The following is a 25,987-nucleotide window of genomic DNA, read 5'->3' as shown; positions in this document are numbered from 1 at the left end:
CACTTCGTTTACTCGTACGGGATTGCCACTCAAGAACCATTCTTCCTCATCGGTTGTCGGTTCTTCGAGCTGTGTGATCAGTCCATTGCCTTATTCTTTGGACTATGTCGGTTATTTTGGTTCTGTTGCGGATATCCTCGTTTCGGATTTTATCACGCAAAGAGCCTCCGAGCATAGCCCTCTCCGTAGCCCGCTGAGTAACTTGAAGCTTTTGGATACGGGCAATCGTGTAAGACCATGTTTCGGTTCCATAAGTCATCATTGGCAATACGCACTGGTTAAAGACCTTCGTCTTCAAACTCTGAGATATGTTGGATGAAAAGATGTGGCGAAGTTTTTTGAACACTGTCCAGCCGAGTTGGATTCGTCGGTTAACGTTTTGGTCGAAGTTAGACTTACCCGTTTGGCCAACTAGTCCCAGATATTCATACTCGTCGAAAACTTTGAGTGTAGTGTTTTCAATCGTAACCGGTATAGGTGTGACATGGACGTTAGACATGATTTTAGTCTTGTCCATGTTCATCTTACAACCTACCTATTAAGTAATACTATTGAGCAAAGTATTCAGATCCTCTAACAAAATGGGCTTTATGTTGTCTATATAAATAAATATTATTATTATTATACATAAAATACACTTATAAACAAACATATGCTCTCACGCATGGTTAATAAATTACAGTAAATTTCATACAGTAAATGGCAATAAATTTACAGTAAATTTTGATATTGTTTGTTTTATTTTCATAAACAGTTGTAGATATAAACCAGTTAAACTAAGCTACTAGTAAGTAGCTAAACTAAGTTTTTTTATAATCTTTCTTTGTAATGGGGTAGGCTACCATTTTTTAGTTAAGATATTGTACAGCCTTACGATTTTTCCCAATTCACCTCATTACTGTTATAGTTTATTCCTTTTCTAGGTATGACACATATTGATATATTTTGTTAAAAATCATTGGGGAATTAAATATATTTTTAAACTTTTTTCAATATTTTTTAATCTATAAGCGGGCGGGACACCTTGAAACGGTTATCGATGTTATATTTGTACTAAAACATCGATAAATTTTCGTTTGAGGTTCGATTTTGTACTTATGGCCCTTTTTTTTTTAAAATAGCAGTGTGGATGATTTTGTAGTTCTGCTATACTAACTTATTAATTAACCTAATATTTTAATATAAATCTCGCGAAATTACTGCTTGTCATATATCAGAATTCTAATAAGTTTTATTTAAATTAATTATAAAATTATTACGTGATTGTTTTTATAATAAAAATTTCACTGTGATATCAAACTGAAACTTTATTTTAAACATATGTTTAGTGAAATGGCACCTCAGACCCCGATATTGCTTCTATTGATTGATTTATGAACCAAAATAGTTATTACATATTTATAATTGGTAATATTTGTTGTAATATTATTATTCGTTTTTGCAATTATAACTCGTTTTTTAACATATTTCTATAATATATAATATTATTTATGCTTTTGAATCTTGAATCTATGGTCATTGTTACCTTGTAATTGTTACTTTTTGGCTGATGGCTTTCGCCAAAGTCACAATAAATGAAAAAAAAAAATCTATGGTCATGAAAAATAAAAATAAAATGACATGTTACAGTTTTGACATGTGATACATCTTTGTCAAAGCGATTTTGTTTTATTACTCATTCGTATTTAGGTAATAATTAATTACACAAAATAACTTTATTTTATGTATATTAAAGTAACTGATTAGTGTTTAATTTGTAGATATAATGGACAAAATTCCAGACCAAATTGGGTATTTAATACTCACAGAGGACGGTGCAGTCCTTGAATCTGGGGGAGAACTTGAAAACGACGAACGTGTTGCTACGATAATAACTGATCTCATCACACTGTCCAATAAGTCAGTATCATTGGTTTTGTCTAATATGGTAGGTATTACTTATATAGCCTACAGTTACTATATAACAATTAAATTTTTCAGAGTTGATCCGTGTGCCTTTTCTCCAAATGAAAAGTTCAAGAAAATATCCATAACTTACGATGACCATTGGTTTGTTATCTGTCTTTCTAATAAGAAAATTTATGTGGTGAAGAGAAGCATACCATTATCAATATCTGAAGGAAACACTATCAATGTTTGAAATTTACCATTAAAATATTAATCGAAATGGCACGAAATTTATTAATGAGTAGCCTTGAAAATGCATCTTTTAATATATTATTCCAAATATTATTTCGTTGTATTACATTTTTAATTAACGCATGGGTCATTCGAAATGTAGAGCATGAAGTTCTTGGTATTATGAATGTTAGATTGCTACTCCTAGAGAGTACTATATTATTTTTAAGCAGGGAGCCTTTCACTCGAGCATGTTTAGGACAAAAAGATGAATTTAGTTGGAGTCACATGATTAATCAGATATGGCTCTCTGTACCTATTAGTTTTGTTTTGTCACTTATTTTTGTCTACATTTGGTTGAACATGTTGCCACTAAGTAATCCAGAATATGCATTTCAGTATGCATTTGGTTGCTGGAGTATAGCATTTTCATGTGTCTTAGAATTATGTTCAGCCAATATGGCACTGGTTGCACAATTATATTGTTTTGTCAAACTGAAGGTAGCCCTTGACACATTACATATTTTTGTTAGATCTATATTATTTTTGTCTATTATTATATATGATAGGTCTTTGGCACTTATTGCATTTTCAGTTGCACAGGTCGGAAGCATTGGAGTCATAGTCTTGAGCTATTATCTCTTCTTTTTTTGGTATATTAGAAACAAGCCATTGTATGCTAAAGGAGCGTTAAAAAGTAAATTGGTTCCTGAATCTATAATGTACAAACTGTATGACAATATGGATGATTTTCAGTTCACTTCTATAAAAGATTTTCTTCCTAAGTATATGGGATCTTTTAATTCAACATTTAACAAAAAATTAAGTTCTCTTACAATTAGTTTTGCTAAACAAGGTGTGGTGAAACAACTTTTAACAGAGGGTGAAAAGTATGTCATGTCTGTGAATCCAGTAATGTCATTTTATGAGCAAGCCACATATGATGTGGTAAATAATCTAGGTAGTCTTGCTGCTAGATTTATATTTAGACCTATTGAAGATAGTAGCTATTTTTACTTTACACAAATGGTAAATAGAGATTTGCCTCTTCATAAACAAGATCAGTATAAAGTTCAAGAATCCTGTACAGTGTTGTCACAAGTTTGTAAAACTGTTACTTCTATTGGATTGATAGTATTGGTGTTTGGGCAAAGTTATGCACGGACTTTGTTGTTGTTATATGGTGGTGAAGCATTTGTTGCAAGTGGCCTGCCAGTACAACTGCTCCGCAGTCATTGTTTGGCTATTGTTCTATTGGCAATAAATGGTGTTACAGAATGTTATACATTTGCTACAATGACAAGTGCCCAATTGAATAATTATAATTACTTGATGGTGTTCTTTTCAATAAGTTTTTTACTATTGTCTTATGTTTTAACTTATGTATTAGGACCTGTAGGTTTTATTGTATCTAATTGTATAAACATGTTTGCTAGGATTTTACACAGCATTCATTTTATAAAGGACAAATATAAGGATACAAGCTATAAACCTTTGGAAGGTCTTTATGTTGGGAAAGTTTTTATTCTTGCCTTATCTATTGGGGGTTGTGTAACCAAAGTTTCTGAAAATAATTTATTAAATGATTCAATAATTATGCATATAACTGTTGGAGCAGTATGTTTTATATGTGTGCTGCTTGCATGGGCTTATGAGAATAGACAACTTGTTATTAAAATGTATAAAAAGTTGATAGCCAAAGAAGATATAAAAGTTTCTCGAGATTGAGATTGTGGTCAGTGATATTTGTGAAACTTATGTAAGATGCAACATAATATTGTATAGGTGTACATTGAAATTGGAATGTTTATAATAAAAATAATAGATTTGTTAACATAAAACAAATGGTTTTATTTAAAAGTTTATTTTATAATATAGTTTTTTCATTTATGTGTAAGGATGCTAATAATATTGTTTATATAGGATAAAAAAATACGCCTTTCATTTGTGCTTCACAAATCCTTTTTACTTCATCTGTAATAGAATAATAATAATAAGTATAATAAATAATTCTTAACAAATTATAATATATATAAAAAGTACCTGATATTTCTTTTAATGTTGCATTTTTTTCTTGAATTATAACATAAAACTCTCTTTCATTTGATGTCTTTCCTGTAATCCAGTATTCATCAGGTATTTTTACAATTATCTCTCCATAATTTCCCAAACTGTAATGTTTTATTTATTGCTATGAGTATTATAATATTTACAACTATAAAAGTATTATTTATATCTTATTAAGTCTTACCTTTTTTTATCAGAGTGCATCCCAGCTATTATACTTAGTACTTCAGGTTTTAAAGTTGTTGATGGAATTAATTTATTTATGGGACGCTGAAAATTAAGTAATTATTTTACATAACAATGTCTTATTTTACAATGTAGGTAGTAAATAAATAAAATCCAATGTTGCTATTTCGGAATTGATTAAGATAATTTTTAATGATAAAAGAAATTCATAATTTGTAAAGTTGCTGTAAAAATCTTTTATTATTTAAATTAACTTACATTTACTGAACTTTTGAATGCTAAATTAAGTCTATTGAAATAGACAAATTTGGTGTCACTTGTTATTTGAGCGTTTTGTAATGCTTGTATTGTACATTGCTCACTAATTGTAGAAGCTATAGTGGATAGTTGTGGGCCGATAAACGCATCCAGTGATCTGAATGTTTCTATTTGTAGATTTGTGTTTACTGGAAAAAAGTTTAATATTTAAAAATTTGAAATATTATTTTTATTGATATTAAAGTGGTTGCAGATCTATTATTTTCATACTTATTTGACCGATATAGATATTATATTAAAGAAGAGTATAGAAAATAGTTAAAAATTATTATTATCAGTAATAAGGTCAGAATATTACTTTTGTTAATAAATCAGTCATGTTAATATGTAACTTAATTTTATGCGTTATATTTTTGTGAAAAATAATTATATATTATTATTATATCAATTTTCTTTTTATACAAAAATACCTCTTTCTGTATACATTATGTTTTTATAATAAGAATATAAAAAAATATTCATTAGTGGAAAACTAAGTATATGCTTAAATACAAAATAAAAAGCCACTAAATTTGATTTTAACGCCATCTAGTTTGATGTGTTTAATTTTGTTTTCTCTGCAACCAGTTTAAGTTAGATAAGTAGATATATACTAACCATCAACAATAAAGCATACAGTTGCACTTAAAGTTCTGTAAACGATTAGATAATACTGTTTTGTTTCAGTATCATCCTCGCACATGAGGTATACCTTTACCAATTTTTGTAAGTCTTCTTTATTTCTAATACCTTCAGGTGGACTTATAAATCGACCATGTCTTTGTGCAGCGGCCACTGCATCGCCTTGTATCTCTTTTGCCACTTGTGTGGGTAACAATTTTTGTACTAAATATTGGTATAGGGTGAGCATGTCATTTTTTGATAATGCATTCCTAAAAATTCAATCAAGGAATATTTTAAAAAATCTATACTAATATAATAAAGCTGATGAGTTTATTTATTTGAATGCGCTAATTATCAGTTGGATTTGAAAGATTCTTTTTACATTTGTTAATTTACAATATTACGATATGATCACGAGCTAAGCCGCGTAATACAGCTGGTTATACAAAGTATTGTCAGATTGTTTGCATAACTGTGTTTCGGTTTGAAGGATGGGATATGGCGTGAATTTACTGGGTACAGAGGAATAACACCTGAGTCCTCAGGAATGGCAACGCATGGGGGGTATCATGGGCGAAACAGTATACTCTATTATGTCCATGGTACTGCTCATGTCTATAGGCGACGGTTACTACTTTCCATCAGGTGGGCCGTCAGCTTGTTTGCCATTCTAAGTAGTATAAAAAAAAAAAAAAAAAAATTTACTTACCAAATGAGCTGATCATTGTAGACGAAAGAAATACATTTGAAATCAGGATAATTAATTTCCAGTAGGTCTATGAAGCAAATTACTTTGAAAAAGGAATTTTTGTCTAGTGGCAAGTAATGTATACCTTGAATCACATCGGATATATCGTTTGTAATGTTTTTTGATAATATATACTGAAAGTATAAGATTTCATATAATATAATGAATAGCTTTATGCAGTTATAAAATTGAATTTTAAAAGTAATAGAATCTTATTAAAATAAAAATTTAGAAAACTGCTCTTCTTTATATAAGTAATATATAAATTGATTGATAGTTATCGTATGAAATAAGTCAGAAAAGTTTGGTGTCTTCGTCTTTTTCATGTTCGTTTGTATTCGTTGTAAAGAACATTTGTCTACAGATAGATTTGTTTGCCCTTGTCAATAAAAAAAATAAGCTTTTTTTATACAATTCAATGATAATGACACTCCTTATGCTGTAGTGTGATGCATTCTTGAGGACAAGAAATTTGTATATTTGTAGAAGTCGTGGCTAGGGGAGGTAGGGGAGCATTGGGCAGTCGGGAGGTTTGGGCACCCCCTCATTTCTCCAAAACTTTCATAGATATTTTTTGTTTTCTACCACAGCACTATACTTTATTCACTAGCAACACCGCTTATCTAAAGTGTCAGCTGTCATTTCACTTGGTTGTCAAGTTACATGCGCGTAACGGTTTGCTGCGTACAGAAGTAAATATTTTATTTGTGATTTGATGTAACTTATCAAAGAAATCTGCAAGAACGTGTAAGTATGTGTTATCTTTTTCTTTTGTGTTTAATGAATATTATATTTGCCTGTAAATTAGGTTTCTACATTTGATAAAAATAATCTTATTCTAATCTATTTGAAAAGTGAGGTTATGGGGAGCATTGGGCACGCAGGTAGGAGGGAGGTTTGGGCATGCCCAATGCTCCCTCTGTTTTTAGTGTATTTTGGTGTCTTTTTGCTATGCCTATTGGATTGAGTGGTTAATCATTTCTTTTTAGGACAATGCCGTTTTCATTTAAAAAGAAAAATAAGCGACGTGAAATCCCTAAAGATATTATTTTGCGCGCATTGGAAGAAGTTTCCAAAGGTGCTAAAATTAAAAGTACTGCGAATAAATATGACATACCAAGATCTAACCTTCAAAGGTATATCAAGCAGGGTGGTGTCGTAAAAGATAATTCTTGTAAATTTATATCGTCTCAAATATTCACAAAAGATGAAGAAGAGAAAATTTCGGAATATCTTGTAACATCTTTTAAACTAAACCATGGACTATCAAAACTGAAAACACGCGAATTGGTTTATGAATACGCCACTGCCATTAAAAAGAAAATACCAGATAACTGGACAGAGAAGAAACTTGCATCCAAAGACTGGATAAGGGGATTTTTTAAAAGACAGCCTCAACTTTCGATAAGGACACCAGAGGCTACCAGTCTGTCACGGGCCACAAGCTTCAATAAGACAAATGTCGGAAATTTTTTTGAAAATCTTAAAACTGTGTATGAACGGCATCGCTTCGGCCCTGAGTCTATTTACAATATAGACGAAACTGGATTATCAACGGTGCAACGAACCCAGAAAGTGATTGCTCTCAGAGGCACTAAGCAAGTTGGGCAAGTAACGTCAGCTGAAAGAGGGACGCTTGTAACGGTTTGCTGCGGTATTAATGCATTGGGTAACTCAATACCACCATTTTTCATATTCCCACGGGTTAATTTCAAAACATATATGCTAAATGATGCCCCTGTTGGTTCAGATGGAGCAGCACATCCTTCAGGGTGGATGACATCACCAAATTTTTTAAAATATATTCACCATTTCGCCAAACACGCAAAACCAACGCCTTCATCGCCAGTTCTTTTGCTGCTGGACAATCATGAGAGCCATATTTCAGTACCAGTTCTCGATTTTTGCAAACAATCAGGCATTGTTTTAATGACTTTCCCACCACACTGCAGCCATAAACTGCAACCTCTAGACCTGACTGTCTATGGACCACTGAAAACTTATTATAACACTGCTGTAACAGATTGGATGGTAAGCAATCCGGCCAAAACAGTAACAATTTATGAAATACCAAAATTAGCAGCAAAAGCCATTCCATTAGCATTCAAGTTGCAGAATATTCAAAGTGGATTTGAAAAATCTGGCATATGGCCATTGAATTCTCCGATGAAGATTTCGCTTGTTCTTTTATAACTGATCGCTGCTTGTCGGAAGAGGGTAATGTTCCTTCAGAACAATCTATTTCAGACCAACCTGTCACTGAACAGCCTTCAACAGGGGAAAATCAGAGTCTAGAGGATCGTACAAGTTCAAATGTGGAAGTCATTGGGCCATCTCAACTGGAATCTCCCTCTACAAGTCAAATTAGTGGCACTGTCAATGTAACACCTGATGTAGTAAGACCGTATCCGAAGGCCGGCCCCAGGAAATTGCAGGGTATGAAACGGAAGAAGGGAAAAACTAGAATATTGACGGACACACCCGAGAAAAGACTTATAGAAATGGAAGAAGAAGAAAGACAAAGAAAAAATAAGATCAAAGAGCTCAACAAAAATAGAAAATGCTTCAAAAATACAGGACAGAAAAAAATTCCGAAACTTGCTGATGAATTTACTTCCAAACTAGAGAAAAACAGGAAAATTAGCAGCGATGATGAAATAGAAAATGTTTCAGTTTCTGACGAAACCGTTGTTGAATCGGAAGATTTTGATGAAGACGATGTGATCGTTCTGGATAGAAATTTCCAGATCAATAACTTTGTATTAGTGAAATTTGACACCAAAAAAACTGTCTACCATTATGTTGGAATAATCGAAGATGTTAATCAGACGATGGCAACTGTAAAATTTATGAGAGTGAGTAAGTTAAGAAATACTTTTATATTTCCTGACATCGAGGACGTAGCCAGTGTCCTCCTGGAGGATATAAAGACAAAATTGCCTACACCAACGACATGGATGAAACGTGGCAGCTTAAAATATAAATTTGACAAGCCTCTATGGATCATACCAAATATAAGATAAGTTTAATTAAGTCTAACATCGTGCAGTACTGATTCTAAGTCACATTGTTAAATTTTTCTAAAATCTATGATAAGAAAAAATGTTTGTATTACAATTTTTTATAGTAATGTTATATAATACTTAAGCCTAGTAGTATAGTAAAGCAATTTCGTGCATATTAAATACAGTGCCCAAACCTCCCTACATGGGTGCCCAAACCTCCCGACCGCCGGGAGGTTTGGGCACTTTGGACATGTGTTCGAAGATCTCTTGTAACTTTGAAACTAATTACAATATTGAAACTTTTCTTAATAATAATTACTACCAAATATGTGTGCTCCCTATATTAGGAATAAAATTTTGATTATGATAAAAAATAACAGTTTTATTAACATTTATGTAAAAAAGTGCCCAATGCTCCCCTACCTCCCCTATTGTATCGTTAATCTCGAAACGTAACAAAAAACACACCACAGATATTTTTGTTGCGTTTCAAGAATAGAACATCCAAAGACACATTTGAGCGTTCAATGTCAGCTCTTATTAGATTTATGGTGATTTATATATACTTTTATACTAGTATACTATTTTGAGCTCGGCAAAACTACGGATATAGTCGCGACAATAGCTAACTCCAAACAAGCCTTCAATAATAAAAAAAACGCCTTTTACAGGCTAAAAAAAATAAAAGATATTAGAAAGCGGCTTATCAAGACCTATATCTGGAGTATAGCTTTGTATGGATATGAGACGTGGACACTAACCCAAAAAGAAATAGATAAACTTAGAGCCTTTGAAATGTGGCGTGGAAAGGGATAGAGAAAATAGCTGGAAACATCGAATTAGTAATGAAGTCTAACTTAGGGTTAAGGAAAAGAGACAAATTGTAAGAATTGAGCTCAGAAGAGGAAAAATGTTACGACACTTGATACGACACGACGAACTTATAAACATTATAATAGAAGGTAAGATAGAAGGAAGGAGGGGAAGGGGGAAACCAAGACATAGTTTCATCAGGCAGATTAAGGAAAAAGTTGGTGTCGTGTCGTATCAAGAGGTGAAGAGGCTTGCTGAAAATCGTGGTGTGTGGCACGACTCCAGCGACAAGAGCGCAATTCTTAAATAGGATAGATAGAAAACTACAGGATGAGTATGGATGCTATTGACAATATTGGGAATGCTGTAAATAAATATTATTTTAATATTTATAGTAGGATATTAGCTTACTTCTAAACATTGTTTTGTCTTCTATTATTGGGTCTATTTTTTTTGCTGGGATAAAAATATCCTATTTTAAAAATTTTCGCAGTTAGTGTAAACAAACATTGTGACCCGGGATTTTTATATAAAATTAAATATATAATAGGTCATACCTATTATTTTACTTACAGGAGTAAAAAATTCTTCACATGTGGTATATATGTCTTCAATTGGAATATTTTGGAATGGACCCATAAACATTCTAAACATTTTATAAGCCGACACAAGCAAGTCATACATTATAGTTGGTTCTATCTGAAAAAAAAAAGTTTGGTTTAACAATTAATTACATCAAAAAGATGCAAACAAAAAAAAGCTTGGTTATATTCAGAGTAATTTAATATGTATGTAAAATTTTAGTATTTTTCACGATTATATTATAGACGTTTCAAATATTTTTAATTAGAAGTGAATAAAGTTATTTAAGTAAAGATTTTAATTTAAAATCTAATGTTTGGCTCATGACTATTACACACATAGCTCGAGCTCCCATCTTTGTCTCCAAGGAAATTACAAACCCTTCACTTAAAAACACGTGGATTATAAAATTAATAATGGAACAAGATATAATAATTTTAGAGTATTATTTCTTTGCTGGGTATAGGTGGATATAGATGGTTTGGGATTGATCCTTATGTCAGATTATCGTGGAGGCCTATTTTCAGCAGTGGACAGTTAATGGTTGATATGATGATTGTTTTTTAGGCAAAATTTGTGAAGTTTATAATGCCTATGAACTTTACAAGTTAACAATACTAATAATTTCTTGTGCTTCAGTTATCATCAATCAGTTATATGTTGCTGGTGAAAGACTTCAGTTAAAAAAATAAATATTAAATGCAACTTACCACTTCACCTCTACTCTCACCAATAGCTGACAATGCCTTTGTTGTATATGGTATTCTGACGACCTGAATAATAAAAATATGTTAATGATTGTACTAATTAAACAATACTATATTAATATACATAATTATCTGAAGGTAAACAATATATATATATACAATATGATGTAACCCATAAACAATGACTCCATTTACAGTGACAATAATAACTCTAAACATTTTTTTACAAATAATTAAAATTTGATATGTTAATAGTCTGTTTAAAGACTATTAACATACATTCTTTGTGGTTTGGTGTTGTGTAGTGGTTATGGTTTTGATGCTTGGCTGTCTTTTTTAGTTTCTATTCATCTTAATCACATCAAATATTATATATGTATTTAACATCTATATAAATAAATATATGATATGTTAAGACTATTTGCTGAATTCATCAAATAGTAAAATGAAATGTATAAAGTGACAAAAATGTTCTTTTTTTTATACAACTTAGAATGGCAAACAAGCTGACGGTCCACCTGATGAAAAGTGGAAACCGTCGCCTATATAAGTATATATAAGTAAATGACTGAATTGAATGTTCAACATGCCTAAGAGAAAGTACACTGAATCTGGCACAGATTGCAAGATAACCATAATTTAATCATGAAAAGATGCAGATAAGTAAAGCTCAAAATAATATAAGAATGTCATTGTCTACTCAACTCATTCTCATACATTCTATTGTTTCATTATTTCTATTGTAAAGTACTTAATGCTATACATATTCTGTAAATAATTAAGTATACAAGTATTTAATTTTAACATTAATATATAGGTATCTGAATTTATTTTCTTTAATTAATTTAATTATTATTTTTGATTTATTTTAGATACTTATTAATTTGTTCAAGAATTAAACCCATTACCCTAGGTTGTTGTTAAAACAGATTACTGACAGCTCTGAGACAAACTCATTGTATTTTTACAAGAACAAGACAAACAATAGATTTGCTTATGTTTTTTTTAGATATGTCTTGCTTTTTAAGATATGTAAAGCTTGAATGTTTATTACCAAAACCATCCAAAAGTTCTTCTCAGGTTGATAGAATATGTACCGGTTTGTTTGTGTCTGGAGAGCATCACAGGGTTCTGATGAGAATGTACTAAAAAAAGAACAATATATAAATGTTGCAGGTAGATTTCACTATATATATATACTATTACACGCTTATTTATATGCTTAATAACAAGAGATGGAAAAAACCTAAGTAAGTAGAATTTGTTTACTTAATTTCCTTCAAGTTCGAGTATTCGAGTAAATAATTAAAAAACTTACGACATAAACTTAACAACAGCTTCACATAATCCAACTTGCATTTTACGGGCATCAGTAGTCACTTGGTTTGGATGAAAAAATAAAATTCTTTTCAATTCCTGTTAACCAAAGTAACATATTTCAACAACATATTTAGGTAGGGTATTATATTTTCAATATATGCACACAGAGATAATCGTCAAGCTTACCTCGCCTTCTTTTGGGCCTAAACTGGAATTAAATATAAAGAATGAACTAATTTTAGTTTTAAAGTCGATCATATTGTAATTTGTATTGTAATCACTATATCAATTAAATGGGTTATATTTATACTGCAAATTATACGGAATGGATAAATCTTATAAATACATTGGGTGATTTTTAAATCAGTTATATATTAGATATTTATGTCTTAAAAGTCAAATTTTTCTATGACAATTAAAATTTTAAGAATATAAATAATCAAATCTAAATAAACATTAATGAATGTCAAAATCACTAATATATGTCAAATGTCATATAAATTTTTTTTAGTACGTTTGTTCCGTTGTGGAACAGGCTAAGGTCGGAGATCATGCTGCCTAATCTCCAATATGATAAATTGTCTTGAATATGTCATATTAATCATCAATGTTAAAAATTTCTTTTTTAATGTATGTTTTATGGCTCTGGATATACATCCTTTTGAACCTGCTTATTTCCGCTTTCTTCTAGTGTTTCTAATTTCTCGATTGGGAGGAGAAATGTTTGTTAGAAATGGGTTTTAACAGCCCCATTGCTAGCAATATATCCTATCAGGTCGACCTCCACGCGGTTTCCCCTGGAAATCCTTGTTGTTAATTTTTGTCGAATTCTTTACAATGGGCCAACTGATCTACTTTTATCGTCATCTTTCATTCGTCACGGGTGCCCCGTCAGCGTATACCATTAGCACAGGCGAGGTTACCATTCCATTTATGCACATCGATTTCCATTTTTACCTACTATTGAACATAAGCACCTACGGACAATCTTCTTACGATTTTACTCCAATAAATTATTAATTTGAGGTCTAATTTACATAATATAAATGGTAACTTTTTAAAGCGTAATCATATTTACTATTGCTATGACAACATATTTTGTTTACGAGTACTGTCATACGTGCAATGCTTGAATTACAGCAAGATTGATTAAGAATTATACATTTGTATTTGTTACTACGTTTTAATTTTGATAATTATGTCGATTCGAAATCCACGGCTACCTCTTTTACCTGGATATGGGTCTAATCCATTGGTAAGTATAATTATAATAATAAGTGCCATACAATCACATCAATGGCTCTTGAGCTGGCTACCCTGTGTTTTTTTTTATGGGTGATAATGGAATGGCAACTCCACCCGCGCTATCGGTATACACTGGCAGGGCACCAGTGAAAAATGATAGTTGAGGATGAAGCAGGTCAGTTAGCCCATCGTGACGAATTCAACAAGAATTGTTCACGATGGTTTCCAGAGGGAACCACGTGGAGGTCGACCTAATAAGGCATATTGCTAGCAATGGGGCTGTTAAACTCCATTGCTAACAAGCCAACAAATCAGGAGCCAGGCCGAAAACTTAGGTAAAATCTGGGTACTCAGCTTAGAACACCCAGAATCGAGACAATTTAGAAAGTTCAGAACAGTTGTTAAAAAATATATTAAATGTTTATTATTAGATATTTGGCAATTTAATAATTTTACTAATGGTGATATGACATAGATATATTAATAAAGGTATTAATCAATATAAAATCATATGTCAATAGTTAGTAAGTAATTAAAATATGATTGAAGTGACTGGGACTTGAAACCGCACCATCAACGCTCGACATGGCATGGGCAGTGCTTTTACCAATTGAGCTGCTGTTTAAATTATTAATCTTTACGCACGATTAATTATAATAGTCACAAAATAGTAAAACACTGTGGCTTCATAATTCGCAATGAGATAATTGAAGATTAATATTTAATCAGGCATTTGGTTATCTAATTGTCATTATAAAAATAATTTTACATATATATGTACCTATAAAATATTCCTATAGAATAAAATTTCTTAATATTAATTAAGTAATAATAAAGGAGGAATTCAAAATTAGCTGGAGGGATCGCATTAGCAATGAGGAGGTCCTGCTTAGGGTTAAGGAAAAACGACAAATTATTAGAACTATTGAGGACAGAAGGGGACAAATGTTAGGACACTTGATACGACGCGACGAACTTATGAACATTATAATAGAAGGTAAGATAGAAGGAAGAAGGGGGAGAGGGAGACCGAGACATAGTTACATCAGGCAGATCAAGGAAGGAGTTGATGTCGTGTCGTATCAAGAGGTGAAGAGACTCGCTGAAAATCGTAGTGAGTGGCAAGAGCTCCACCGACAAGAGCGCAGCTCTTAAATGGATAGATAGATAGAAAGGAGGAATGTTATTATTTTTCGTGTATTATTACCGACTATTATTTTTAGTTTTCGTTATTTATTCTAATGATGGATAAGATTTACGAGTATGTGCTTTTGTTACCGGTATTTCATTAGACATATATGTCTGATACATTTGATTTATTTCAAAATGTAAATTGTGTTTATTAATTTCAGATAGGAAAGAAGAATTTTGGCGTGCGTCCTATATTTACAACTATCGACAAAGTGAACATGTTAGTAGATAAAACCGAGGGTGTGAACAGAGTACCATCTTTATATTGTCGTAAGCAAGCACCCGAGCTTCCAACGTGGATCATATATGATAAGCATGTGGGTTTATTGGCTTTATTTTACTTTTGTAGGATGGATAAATGAGATAACAGTCTTGAAAGTTCTTGTCAGTTAAAGCTATAGATTATATAGATAGAGCATCGAACCTTAAAAACAGGTAAACTTTTTGTCAGCCTATTGTCAAATTAGCTGACTCGTTTTTTTTTTATTAATGTTCTTTAAACTTATGCACACAATGTATCTATATAACAAATATAGATTATATATATATTTAATAAAAAAAAAAAACTTATTTTTTGGATTTCATAAGACAAAAGAAATATAGAAGTTATAAAGGAATCACTCTTAACTATTTATCATGAAAAATTGGATGAAAATGTTGACCCGCTTTTCTCGAAGTAATTGTATGGAGATGCTTTATTTATATAATCTAAGGTTATATATTGTTTACATCACTAATATTATGGAATTATTTTGTATCTGTATACTATAGAATGAATGAATGAGTATACTTTATTTGTATTATACAATATAGGGAAAAAACAACACTATTAATAAAAGGGGGGTAAAGAGGTTATGGTAACCGCTTACCATCAGGTGGGCCGTATGCTTGTTTGCTACTTCAGTGGTATATATATATATATATATATAGGCGGTGTTATTGCTGAGAGCAATACTTTCAAGACAACCTTAAGGTAAAGGACTAATTGTTGTACAAGTAGGTATGATAGGTATTATATTGTAATAGATGATGATAGAATAGTCACTCCGAATGCGCTAATGATATATACTGGCAGGGCACCAGTGAAGAATTAGCAGTGTTAGCCCATCGTGATAAATACACCTGGAATTGAGAACGATGATTTCTAGGGGGGATCGCGGGGAGGTCGATCTGATAGGGTATATTACTAACAAGTTTGGCAGTTCGCATTACTAATAATCCCTTTCCCTCTCGCTGAACATATTAGAATCCAATGTGGCAGTATGACTGACAATGTTTTTGGTGTCGGTTAGGTTCGAACTTACGATCTTTACGATCTGTAATTGCATTAATAGCAGTATATCACTGAGCCGACACGCTGGCGTTATCATGTTCTTTCTGTAATTTTGTAGGTATTTATTATACTTGAGCATTAATATTTTCTATTATTTTCTTAGATATTGCGCTTTCAAGCATTTTTTCAACAAACTCTTCATGAAATGCGATCTGCCTCTCATATATTACGTAAGGTGGATATTTTCTTCTTTCTTGAGGATGGTACGATAAAAGTCATGGAGCCAAAAACTGAAAATAGTGGTTTATCTCAAGGTAATAAAAACAAGTACATTATTATTATTTTTATAATGTTGTGTTAAATCATAACAGTCTTTAAGTGCTCAATTAAAATTTCATTAATGCAATGTTACCAGGAACACTTATAAGCCGTCAAAGAATACATCTACCGTTTAGTTCCGATTTGTACTACGATGTTCTGGATTTGAATATTGGACGTGAAGTTACATTTTTCGGTAAAGTGTTTAAAGTAAGTTTCATTGAAGCATAAAGATCTTTTATATATAAGTAGAGAGGAAAGAATAAGAGGGAAGTAAATATGTATGTTGATCTAGAGTGCTTTTGTTCGGAAGTACGACTATTATATATATATATATATATATATATATATATATATATATATATATATATATATATATATATATATATATATATATATATATATATATATATATATATATATATATATATATATATATATATATCCATCCTTCCATTACGAAGAACAGAGTTCGCTAAGCAGGCTCCCCTATCTCTTGCATTGAAACTACTCAATGATGTTTTGAGCCAGTATCCGCAATTGGATGTATTTGCCTCCAACTTGCTGGAGTTTCGTCGGGTGACCACAGAGTATTTGTGTTCAGACGTTTTTGTTTAAGTCTTTTTATATTATTCTTGTTGTATATATGTAATATTCCTTTTTTTATATGTTGTTGTATTCATGCTTTCCTGGGTGGGCGTATTGGGAGACTGTAAGGCTCACCCAGTGGATGTAATAAATAAATAAATATATATATATATATATATATATATATATATATATATATATATATATATATATTGCTGCAGTTTAGGACACTTGACAAGTCCTTTAGACAAGTGGCAAACGAAATGGGTAATTAAACATAAATATTCCTACGAATAAATTTGTTTTGAACTCTTCTAGAGTCAAATATGTCACTCATGTCTTGCCGATCCTTGTAGCGGATTAGTTACTAATTTATTTTTAAAATAATATTTTGTTTATTAATATATTGTAAATGTTCAATTAATAGATCGTAAACTGCGATAACTTTTCAAGAGTATTCTTAAATCGTCTTGGGATCAACGTCCCTGATCCAATTCCTTGGCCAGATGCTATAGAGGTGAGTTTTTATTTATATGACATTTTTTTTGTTTCATTTCATTGATATATTATAAGTTTTAACAGATGCGTATTGTTGTATTTATGCGTTTTTGTTCTAGAGAACACCTGATTCTGATCGTGTACCAAAGCATAGGCCATTTAGACAGTTTTTGGATTTTGATAGACAAGTCTTGAGGTATTATTTCACATAATTAGTTTAAGTAGTTATATATACCCTAATATAGTAGATACATACCTTCTCATGTATAAAATGTATATAAGTAAGTAGGTAATATTCTTACTAAATTAGAATTTAATTTTGATTTAGGACAGACACATACCTAAATATATATCTATATATATGTAGAAAAATCTTCTTATTGTAATTATTAGAAAGTAATAAGTGTCCAGTATCTTTGTATACAATAATCAGTTTTAATCATATCTAATTTGTAGTCTATATCTTTATCAATCTAAATTATAAATAAGTGTGCTGAAAGATTTTGTAATGCATATACGAGTATATTGTGTTAAACACATCATTGTTAGAAAAAACTTGCCAAAATATAACCAATTTTTTTATTATTTTAGGTTCTATGGTTATTGGGATGATAGGGAATCAGAGTTTGGAGTCGTACATAATCTAGAAATTCATTACTTTTTAGCAGATGACACAATAGAAATTAAAGAAGTGTATCCACCGAATTCAGGTACAGAAGGTGGTCCGATGTTCCTCAAGAGAATGCGGCTGCCCAGAGTAAGATTTATATTATTTTACGAGGTTATAAAATTTTTAGATGATTGATACATTTTATTTTTTTATGAATTTTACTCTATTACAGAACATTCCTGCACAGATTCAAATGACTGGTGGTCCGCCAACTTCATCGTACTCTCCTGGAGATTTAAGTATCGGGGCAGTGCTTAACGTTTTCGGACGCAAGGTTGTTCTGACAGATTGTGATCCCTATACTAAGGAATATTATCGCATTACATATGGGTTTGGTAGGTACAACAATATTAATTATACGTTGAAAATCTTTTTTACCTGCTGTTGTACGCTTTCATTAATCGACATTTCTCTCTATACGTTCTATATGAGAGTATTCTTTTCGATTACGTAAGCAAATAGTTTTAAATATCGGCCGAACTAAAGTTCGCATCTTTTATAGGTACCTAAATTGTTAGAACATCTGAGGTGGTAATATTAAGTTTAATTAAAAAATAAAAATAATTTATTGATATATATATATATATATATATATGACCAGAGGGAGACTTTGTACAAAAGTCGATTGCTTGGGTACCTCTGGCCCATTCGTGTTTCAACCGTGAAGCAGTTGTGTTTGCATGACTGTGTTTCGGTTTGAAGGGTGGGATATGGCGTGAATTTACAGGGTACAGAGGAATAACACCTGAGTCCTCAGGAGTGGCAACGCATGGGGAGTATCATGGGCGAAACAGTATATTCTGTTATGTCCATGGTACTGCTCATGTCTATAGGCAACGGTTACCACTTTCCATCAGGTGGGCCGTCAGCTTGTTTGCCATTCTAAGTTGTATAAAAAAAATGACATTTATTGTTGCTTATGTACCTACGTACTATACGTAAGTACCATAAATTTATTAAATGCTATTAGATGTTGCTAACAATATGTTTATGTTTAGATATTTGTAGTTTGTTTAAACATTTGCTAATAATGATTACTATATATAATTTTATATTATTCTGTTTTATTTTGCCTATGCTTCGTTTATCTGTATAAAAATGTTTACTTTTTAGATGCCTTTACCCCTTTGCCAATTTCACATAATGAAGGTACTGAATGCCTTGGCACTAATATGGCTGAGCGACAACTACCACCATGGAATGGCTACGGGTCGTATGACGACTCGGCAGAGAATTGTCGCACAATAGAACCTAAAGCACCTCATAAGGATTTCATGAAATTTCTTCACAAAGATAGGTAAATGTTTAGATAAATTTTAAGAAAATTGTAAAATATACAAAATAAGATTAATGTATAATATATTTTATTTACCTAATCCAATAGGAAAAAGCTGCGGCTTACAGCAAATTTTTCAAACAAAAATTTTTTTTTTATATTAGCCGATAGGAGGAGTTGCTAGTAGTTGCCATGCTTGGCAGGTGGGTTGGTAATTGCAGTTAGGTTTTAGTGATATTTTAAGAGGGACGCTGCTGCCCATCCCTCGTCCATTAAGACCGCTTAGTCGCCTTTTACGACATCAACAGGAAAGGAAGAATTGGCCCATTTTATGCCGTGACTAACGGCATCATTTGATTATATTATAATAATAATAATAAATATTTATTTGCGTTAAACATGGTATATAGTGATGTTATAGTTATTATATATACATAAATAAACCATATTAAATTAGTCAATTTCATGTTGTCACATAGAATTGAAAGAGACATCAACGAAACAGTTGACAAAGTATCACAAGTGTTTCATAAATTAGAACAATTATTTTTATTGTTATCAAATTATAATTATAGCTTATTTTACATATTTTTAGGGTAGGATTTAATTCCCATACGTTACGGTTTGCGGCCCGTCTTATTAATGATAATCCTGAAGATGCACGACGATATTTTATAATAAAATATTTTCTTTGTGACGATACAATTGGAGTTTTTGAACTTTGCGAACGTAATTCTGGGTTTAAGGTATTATGGATTTTTATTCTTTTCCTGCTTTATTATTCTAGAACAGTACTAAAAATTTTAATTAAAAATAATCTTTTTATAAATGTCTCTTTAATAAGATTTGGATTAACAGGCAAGATACTTATTTTGCTGAAATAAGAATTATATGCAAAAGTTCATATGACCGGAATTAAATAAAACATTTATCAATGTTTTGTTTATTTCCGCTACACCGCCAACACTCAAAGATTACTAACGACCATTTCGTCCAAGCAGGTTTTGTGATATGCGTTTCACCTCTAAACGAGGTATCTACGGGTAAATTAATAAATAAACAAAATACAAACAGATTACTGCTCGGAGTAGTATTAACCGTTTGGCGCCCAAACTGCAAACTTTTTTGACACTTATTTTTCTAAATCATAATTTATTTATACATTTTATAATTATAACAGGGAGGCAAGTTTTTCCGTCGTGATAAGATGTATCTGCCTGGCGTTGAGTTTTTCGTGCCCAAAGAACCGCCTTCCTATACTGATAAAGATATGTGGGTTGGTAATGAGCTGGTGATCAATAAACATCGTTTTAGATTGGTCGCAGCTGATGAGTATGCACTTCGATATATGGAGGTTAATGAGGTAATAATATACAATACAAATAGACATATATTTACCTTCCTACGTGGTTTCTGAGTGCTAATAGAATATGTTTTCTATAATTTAGAATTTTTATAATAATAAATAAATGAAAGTAAAAAAAAAAAATATAAATACATAAGTATTCAATAGTACAGTTAATAAAATATATATTATGAATGCAGTATCCAATGGCAAATGTACCGTTGATTATGGATAAAATTCGACGAACATTGGTGTCTCAGGAAAATGGTTATAAAAATTTTGTAGCGAAATATATGGAAGCGGTATTGCCATATCAGAAGGAACTAATGCCTGTAAGATGTTTCAAGTAAGTAGATTTAGTATCTAACACTACTGTATTGAAAAATAAAATAAACTTGCCCCAGCTAAGTGTTTTTTCTCTTTTCCTCTTTCATTATTTTGTGTCATTAATGACTATCATTAAACAAAATGTCTTTTATGAATGAATAAAAATAATAAAAAATGAATGTATTTAACAGGCAAGCACTTAAAGAAATTATGTGCGAAAAGATGACGGAACATGAATTTCTGACTATAATACGACATTTTCGTGGTGATCTTGGTAAAGAAAGAAGTCCTCGGAGGGAAATGATTAGGTAGGTAAATATGTCAACAATATTTTGTGTCGTATACAAGATTTTTTTTAATAATTTTTATTTAGAGGATTTTATCCTATAAGGATATGTTAGCTACCTCATAACCTAAGTTTAATTACTTATTTCACATACTAACATAGAGGGAATTATTGATACAATATTACAGAAATTAAAGTTTTTGCTGTTTCGGAATGTGGATCTGCGAGCATATTAAAAAATAATCTAATATCTTGTTTATTTAAACTATATTTCTGTATCAATTTTTTTTTCTGTTTTTACATCCAGATCATATGTTGAACATCATCCAAAGTAGCTATATCACAATTTAAGTTATTAACTTTTTTCATAATAAAAATTTAAATGTCTATCTAAAGTAGTTTAAAAGAGTTTTTGTAATTGCGAAGTATTTTTCTAAACTATTGTAGGTCTTTGGTATTTACGGAATTGACGCGTGGATTATGGGATGACCGAGAACGACTGTGCGAGGGTCTGAAGCATGCTGATGAAGCGGGCTGTGGAGTGCTGCCAGTGCATCGCTTGAGACAATTGCTGCGTGCTCACCGTCTACCACTTAACGTTGATCTAATGGACTGCATGCTACAAGTGTAAATATATTTTATATGTTGTGTATTAGTCCTAAAACTATATCATATTTTGTTATTATTAGGTACTTGTAAGCCAGATGCAGGGTACAGAGGAATAACACCTGAGTCCTCAGGAATAGCAACGCATGGAGGGTAACATGGGCGAAACTGTATACTCTTTTATGTCCATGGTTCTGCTCGTCTATAGGCGACGGTTACCACTTTCCATCAAGTGGGCCATCAGCTTGTTGATCATTCTAAGTGGTATAAAAAAACTTGAGAGTCCATAGAGATAAATAACAAAACAATATTAACTCCTAGAAGATTATTAATATTATTTCATTACAGGCTACAAAAGGATGAAAACTGCAATATCTTATGCGATGATTTGATGTCATTTCTTGATTTCCAAACACGCCCCGTATTCAACCTGACTGAAGATGATTATCAGAAGGTAGTTAGGCATGCGCCACCAGTTAAAGATACAGAGGTTTGTACAAACAAAAAGATAAAAATACTTATCCTTACATCTTTTATTAATGTATTTTATTATTTTCTATTAAAAAAATAATATATATTTTCCGTGTGGTCCCGGCATAAAATGGGCTACTCCATCCTGTCCAGTAGGTATCCGTATCAGTAATTATTAAGTTCCCTTAGTCGTCTCTTACGACACCCATGGTAATGGAAGAAGTGGCCTTTCTATGCTGGAAGCACGTGGCCCTAACGATTATATATTCTTAATGAACTTTTAAGCTTGCAATAGTTTTGGATATTATTAAGTGAACAACTATTTAGTTTTTTATATTGTTGTGATTGGTTGTACGATCCAGAATACTGTATGTCTACATACATACACGAATTTCATATAAATTGGTGTAATTTATCCGTTTTGTGTTTAGGTAAATTTAAATTTACTTGTTATATGATAATGCTGGGTAACTTCTATATAATATAGCCTAAAAATTTAAAATCCCAAATTACTACTCACTTGCTGTGGCTCCATTTCCTCGGTCCTTAATATTTTTTAATAATATGAATCATAAAGTCTGCTTTATTAAAACCATATTATTGTTATACAGTGCAAGTTGTGGGCAGAGGCGGAGACCCTGATTCATGAGGGTTTCGTCAACTGGAACGCATTCCTCTGTCAACTGAATCTGGAGCATCTCGTGAAGGATGAATCATAGCTGTTCTGTACTCCTTTTCATTAAAGTGAGCGAAATATTGTTCAAATAGATGATGCTAAAATTATGGAGTTACCTACAATGTGTTCACTTTTATAATGCTCGTATTTGATATTAATTATTTGTATTTGGAAATTTTTACATGTAAAAATAATGACGCCGTAAAGGTTTCAATTTATATATTTTTAGCAATCACAATAAATACAATTGAATAATTTTTTTCGATAGTCTCACTTTTATATTACGCTAAATGAAATGTCAGAGGTACAATACACATTCACTGTTGCAAATACATCTTCACAACATTGAAAATGACCTGTGATGTTAAATTTAATTTTGCCGGGGCACACGGCAGATAGTCTGATTCGAAGTTGCATGGCGCGTGTTGTATGGGTAGGTATCGTCATACTCGTAAAATACTGACGGATCTGACAAAGATTACATATATATATCTGTCAGTATTCTACGACTATGACGATATTATTTCATAATTATATAAAGTCATTCATATTTATTTTGCCACACGCGTCAACGGAAGTGCATTCCTGTGTTCATCACAATCCGTATTTCATGAGCTCCATTTTTTAATGTGAATTAAATCACATTATATTAATTATAACATTTTAATAATATCACATTTCACTCGTACATGCAACAACAGCATCGAAATATTACAAAATAAATAACTTAAAATTATCCTATAAATCCTAAATGACTTCGTTCTAGTAGTTAATATGTAGGTATTTGACAGTATCGTCAGTAAACAATATTTATACAATATTATGTCATAATTATAAATTTGGAACTAGGCATTGAGCGTCGCATCACATTATTAAAAGAAATTAAATTTTAGTATGTTCACATAGCAGAACTAGTGAACTAGCATACAATAAAGTAGCACTGGTTTACGCATTTACGTAGTTGATTGCAGAGTTAATAATGAATAGCAATTAAGTATAGTCACAGATTAAATACAAAAACCGAACAATTCTATTGGTACGAGTTTGTATTTATTAGCACGAGAATTCTGTTGAACTGAACGCAAAAAAACAATTTGGTTTTCAAACTTGGCATATTTAGTAAATAATTAAAATTAGTAAATAGTTGGAATAAAAATTTATTGAATATTATGTAATGTTATTTTTTAATGTCTTATTTTCAAATAAACTAATTTCATTCAACTTCTTCTAAGATTGGTAACTAAATATTCCAAGTATGAAAGAAATCATAGGATTTTTTTTATATTTCTCCGGTACAGGTATTAAATATGATTATATGTATATTTTAAATTCGTAAATGCAATATAGAAATGAAAAGTAATGATTTTACTAAATTATTCCTAAGGAATACATTGTAATAAAAAACATAAATACAACTAGCTCTGATCCTATATACTTGATAATGTTATATACTACTCGGTAGAAAATATGCAATTATATAGTTCTAGGTAAAACGTATCCACATTTGATGCTGTAATATATAGTTATACTTTGTTTTGTTTCGATTATGTATAATATCACATGGCACAAAGTATTCACTTATGTGTCGATGTATCGTAAGTCACCAATCCTTTATTTATATATTGGCTAAAAATTACAATAATTATAAACGAGGTACATAAAGTGATTTCTACTATTCTATAGAGATTATGATTTATGACACTGGATGCATTCGTATGATTATAATTTAGAAAATTAACTACTAATTTACATATTTACAATTTTTTTTTCAATTACATAGATATCTAATAAAATTAACTGAAACCAAAGTAGTTATTATATATATATTTTTTTCATGTATTTGGTTTCCGAGTCAATTCTATACACCAAATAATATGAAGAAATTTGGACAGTTCATTGTGGAGATCAGTAATTTTATTGTTCCTTAACACCTGGCACTACTTGCTTCAATTTTTAATAAGTTATAATATTATAAATATCACTTTCTCTTTACCACATATCCTTTACTCTCTCTGTAGCTGGTATTTGAGGTCGTAACCTGAAATAAATATAATCAAATGAATGTTTGAAAAAACATACTGCGTAACAGCCGTTCATTTCAGTTCTGTCGTGACTACAACTTGATACAAACCACTTCGAAATGACGGTAATAAAAATCGGATATGTAGGTACTATTTACCTGCAGCTGCGTCGCGTTTTTTTTTAATTTTTTTAATGGATGATAATGAAATGGTAACCCCGCCTGCGCCAATGTTGTACATTGGCGAGGCACCAGTGAGGGATGATAGGTGAGAATGAAAAGGCAGGTCAGTTAGCCCATTGTGATGAACACACCTGGAATTCAGGATGATGGTTTTCAGGGGGAGCCGTGTGGAGGTCGTATTTTGCTAGCAATAGGACTGGAAGTCCGCATTACTAACAACCCCTTCCCCCCGTTGTATCGCGTTCGGTCTTGATAGTCTATTAAAATTATGTCTCAACAATGCGAATGTTTAAAATTAACTACAAATATATAAATTTGTAAATCATCATTGATAATGTTATTCTTTTAATTTATTTATATGGTCCAGAACATCCTATTAATAGATGGATGTTTGTTACACTATCACTCAAAAACTATTGAATAGATTTGAAAGAAATTTTATGCATATGTAGGTCCTAGCACACAGAATTCTTTATGTGCTTAGTAATTCACGCGGGGAAAATAACATCCGAGTTCTTAGGAATGGCAACGCAATATAGTCTGTTAT

General features: G+C 31.4%; 4 protein-coding genes across 7 annotated transcripts in view; 2 read left to right on the top strand and 2 right to left on the bottom strand.

Moving 5' to 3' along the window:
- The first annotated feature begins 1,539 nt into the window (after positions 1-1,539).
- LOC113520783 (EF-hand domain-containing family member C2-like) lies at positions 1,540-23,496 on the top strand. 3 transcript variants are annotated; one of them, XM_052897527.1, is made up of 17 exons: positions 1,540-1,689; positions 1,761-1,927; positions 15,065-15,220; positions 16,340-16,490; positions 16,592-16,704; positions 17,510-17,599; positions 17,700-17,776; positions 18,172-18,337; positions 18,423-18,585; positions 19,364-19,547; positions 20,122-20,272; positions 20,707-20,889; positions 21,072-21,217; positions 21,390-21,506; positions 21,932-22,111; positions 22,439-22,580; positions 23,173-23,496. In XM_052897527.1, exons 2-17 carry the CDS (start codon positions 1,766-1,768, stop codon positions 23,278-23,280), a joined length of 2,289 nt encoding a protein of 762 aa, XP_052753487.1. In that variant the 5' UTR covers positions 1,540-1,689; positions 1,761-1,765; the 3' UTR covers positions 23,281-23,496. The 3 variants fall into 3 exon arrangements, with proteins under 3 accessions (XP_052753487.1, XP_052753489.1, XP_052753488.1); XM_052897529.1 differs by lacking the exons at positions 1,540-1,689; positions 1,761-1,927 and adding an exon at positions 6,566-6,787; XM_052897528.1 differs by lacking the exons at positions 1,540-1,689; positions 1,761-1,927 and adding an exon at positions 13,065-13,722.
- LOC113520495 (protein RFT1 homolog) lies at positions 2,018-5,073 on the top strand. The gene has a single exon (XM_026905838.2). It carries the CDS (start codon positions 2,167-2,169, stop codon positions 3,844-3,846), a length of 1,680 nt encoding a protein of 559 aa, XP_026761639.1. The 5' UTR covers positions 2,018-2,166; the 3' UTR covers positions 3,847-5,073.
- Positions 3,954-12,916, bottom strand: LOC113520784 (vacuolar fusion protein CCZ1 homolog). The gene is made up of 11 exons (XM_031910252.2): positions 12,654-12,916; positions 12,466-12,563; positions 12,202-12,292; positions 11,151-11,213; positions 10,432-10,557; positions 6,002-6,174; positions 5,287-5,561; positions 4,630-4,817; positions 4,370-4,455; positions 4,162-4,289; positions 3,954-4,092 (listed from the first exon to the last, which is right to left on the bottom strand). The coding sequence occupies exons 1-11, from the start codon at positions 12,723-12,725 to the stop codon at positions 4,034-4,036; spliced, it is 1,359 nt and encodes a 452-aa protein (XP_031766112.2). The 5' UTR covers positions 12,726-12,916; the 3' UTR covers positions 3,954-4,033.
- Positions 23,442-25,987, bottom strand: part of LOC113516597 (dual oxidase maturation factor 2) — a 78,656-nt gene continuing 76,110 nt past the window's right edge. For both annotated transcript variants that reach the window (XM_052897531.1, XM_052897530.1), the window contains one exon: positions 23,442-25,275. In XM_052897531.1, the coding sequence (XP_052753491.1) occupies positions 25,227-25,275 (49 nt within the window). In that variant the 3' untranslated portion in view covers positions 23,442-25,226. The remainder of the gene's footprint in view (positions 25,276-25,987) is intronic.

Source organism: Galleria mellonella, unplaced genomic scaffold (assembly GCF_026898425.1).
Source record: "Galleria mellonella isolate WM207_F2 unplaced genomic scaffold, CSIRO_AGI_GalMel_v1 utg36, whole genome shotgun sequence".
In the NCBI taxonomy this organism is placed as follows: Eukaryota; Metazoa; Arthropoda; class Insecta; order Lepidoptera; family Pyralidae; genus Galleria; species Galleria mellonella.
The sequence above is the reverse complement of the archived record's forward strand: the minus strand, read 5'-3'. Positions and strand labels throughout refer to the sequence as shown.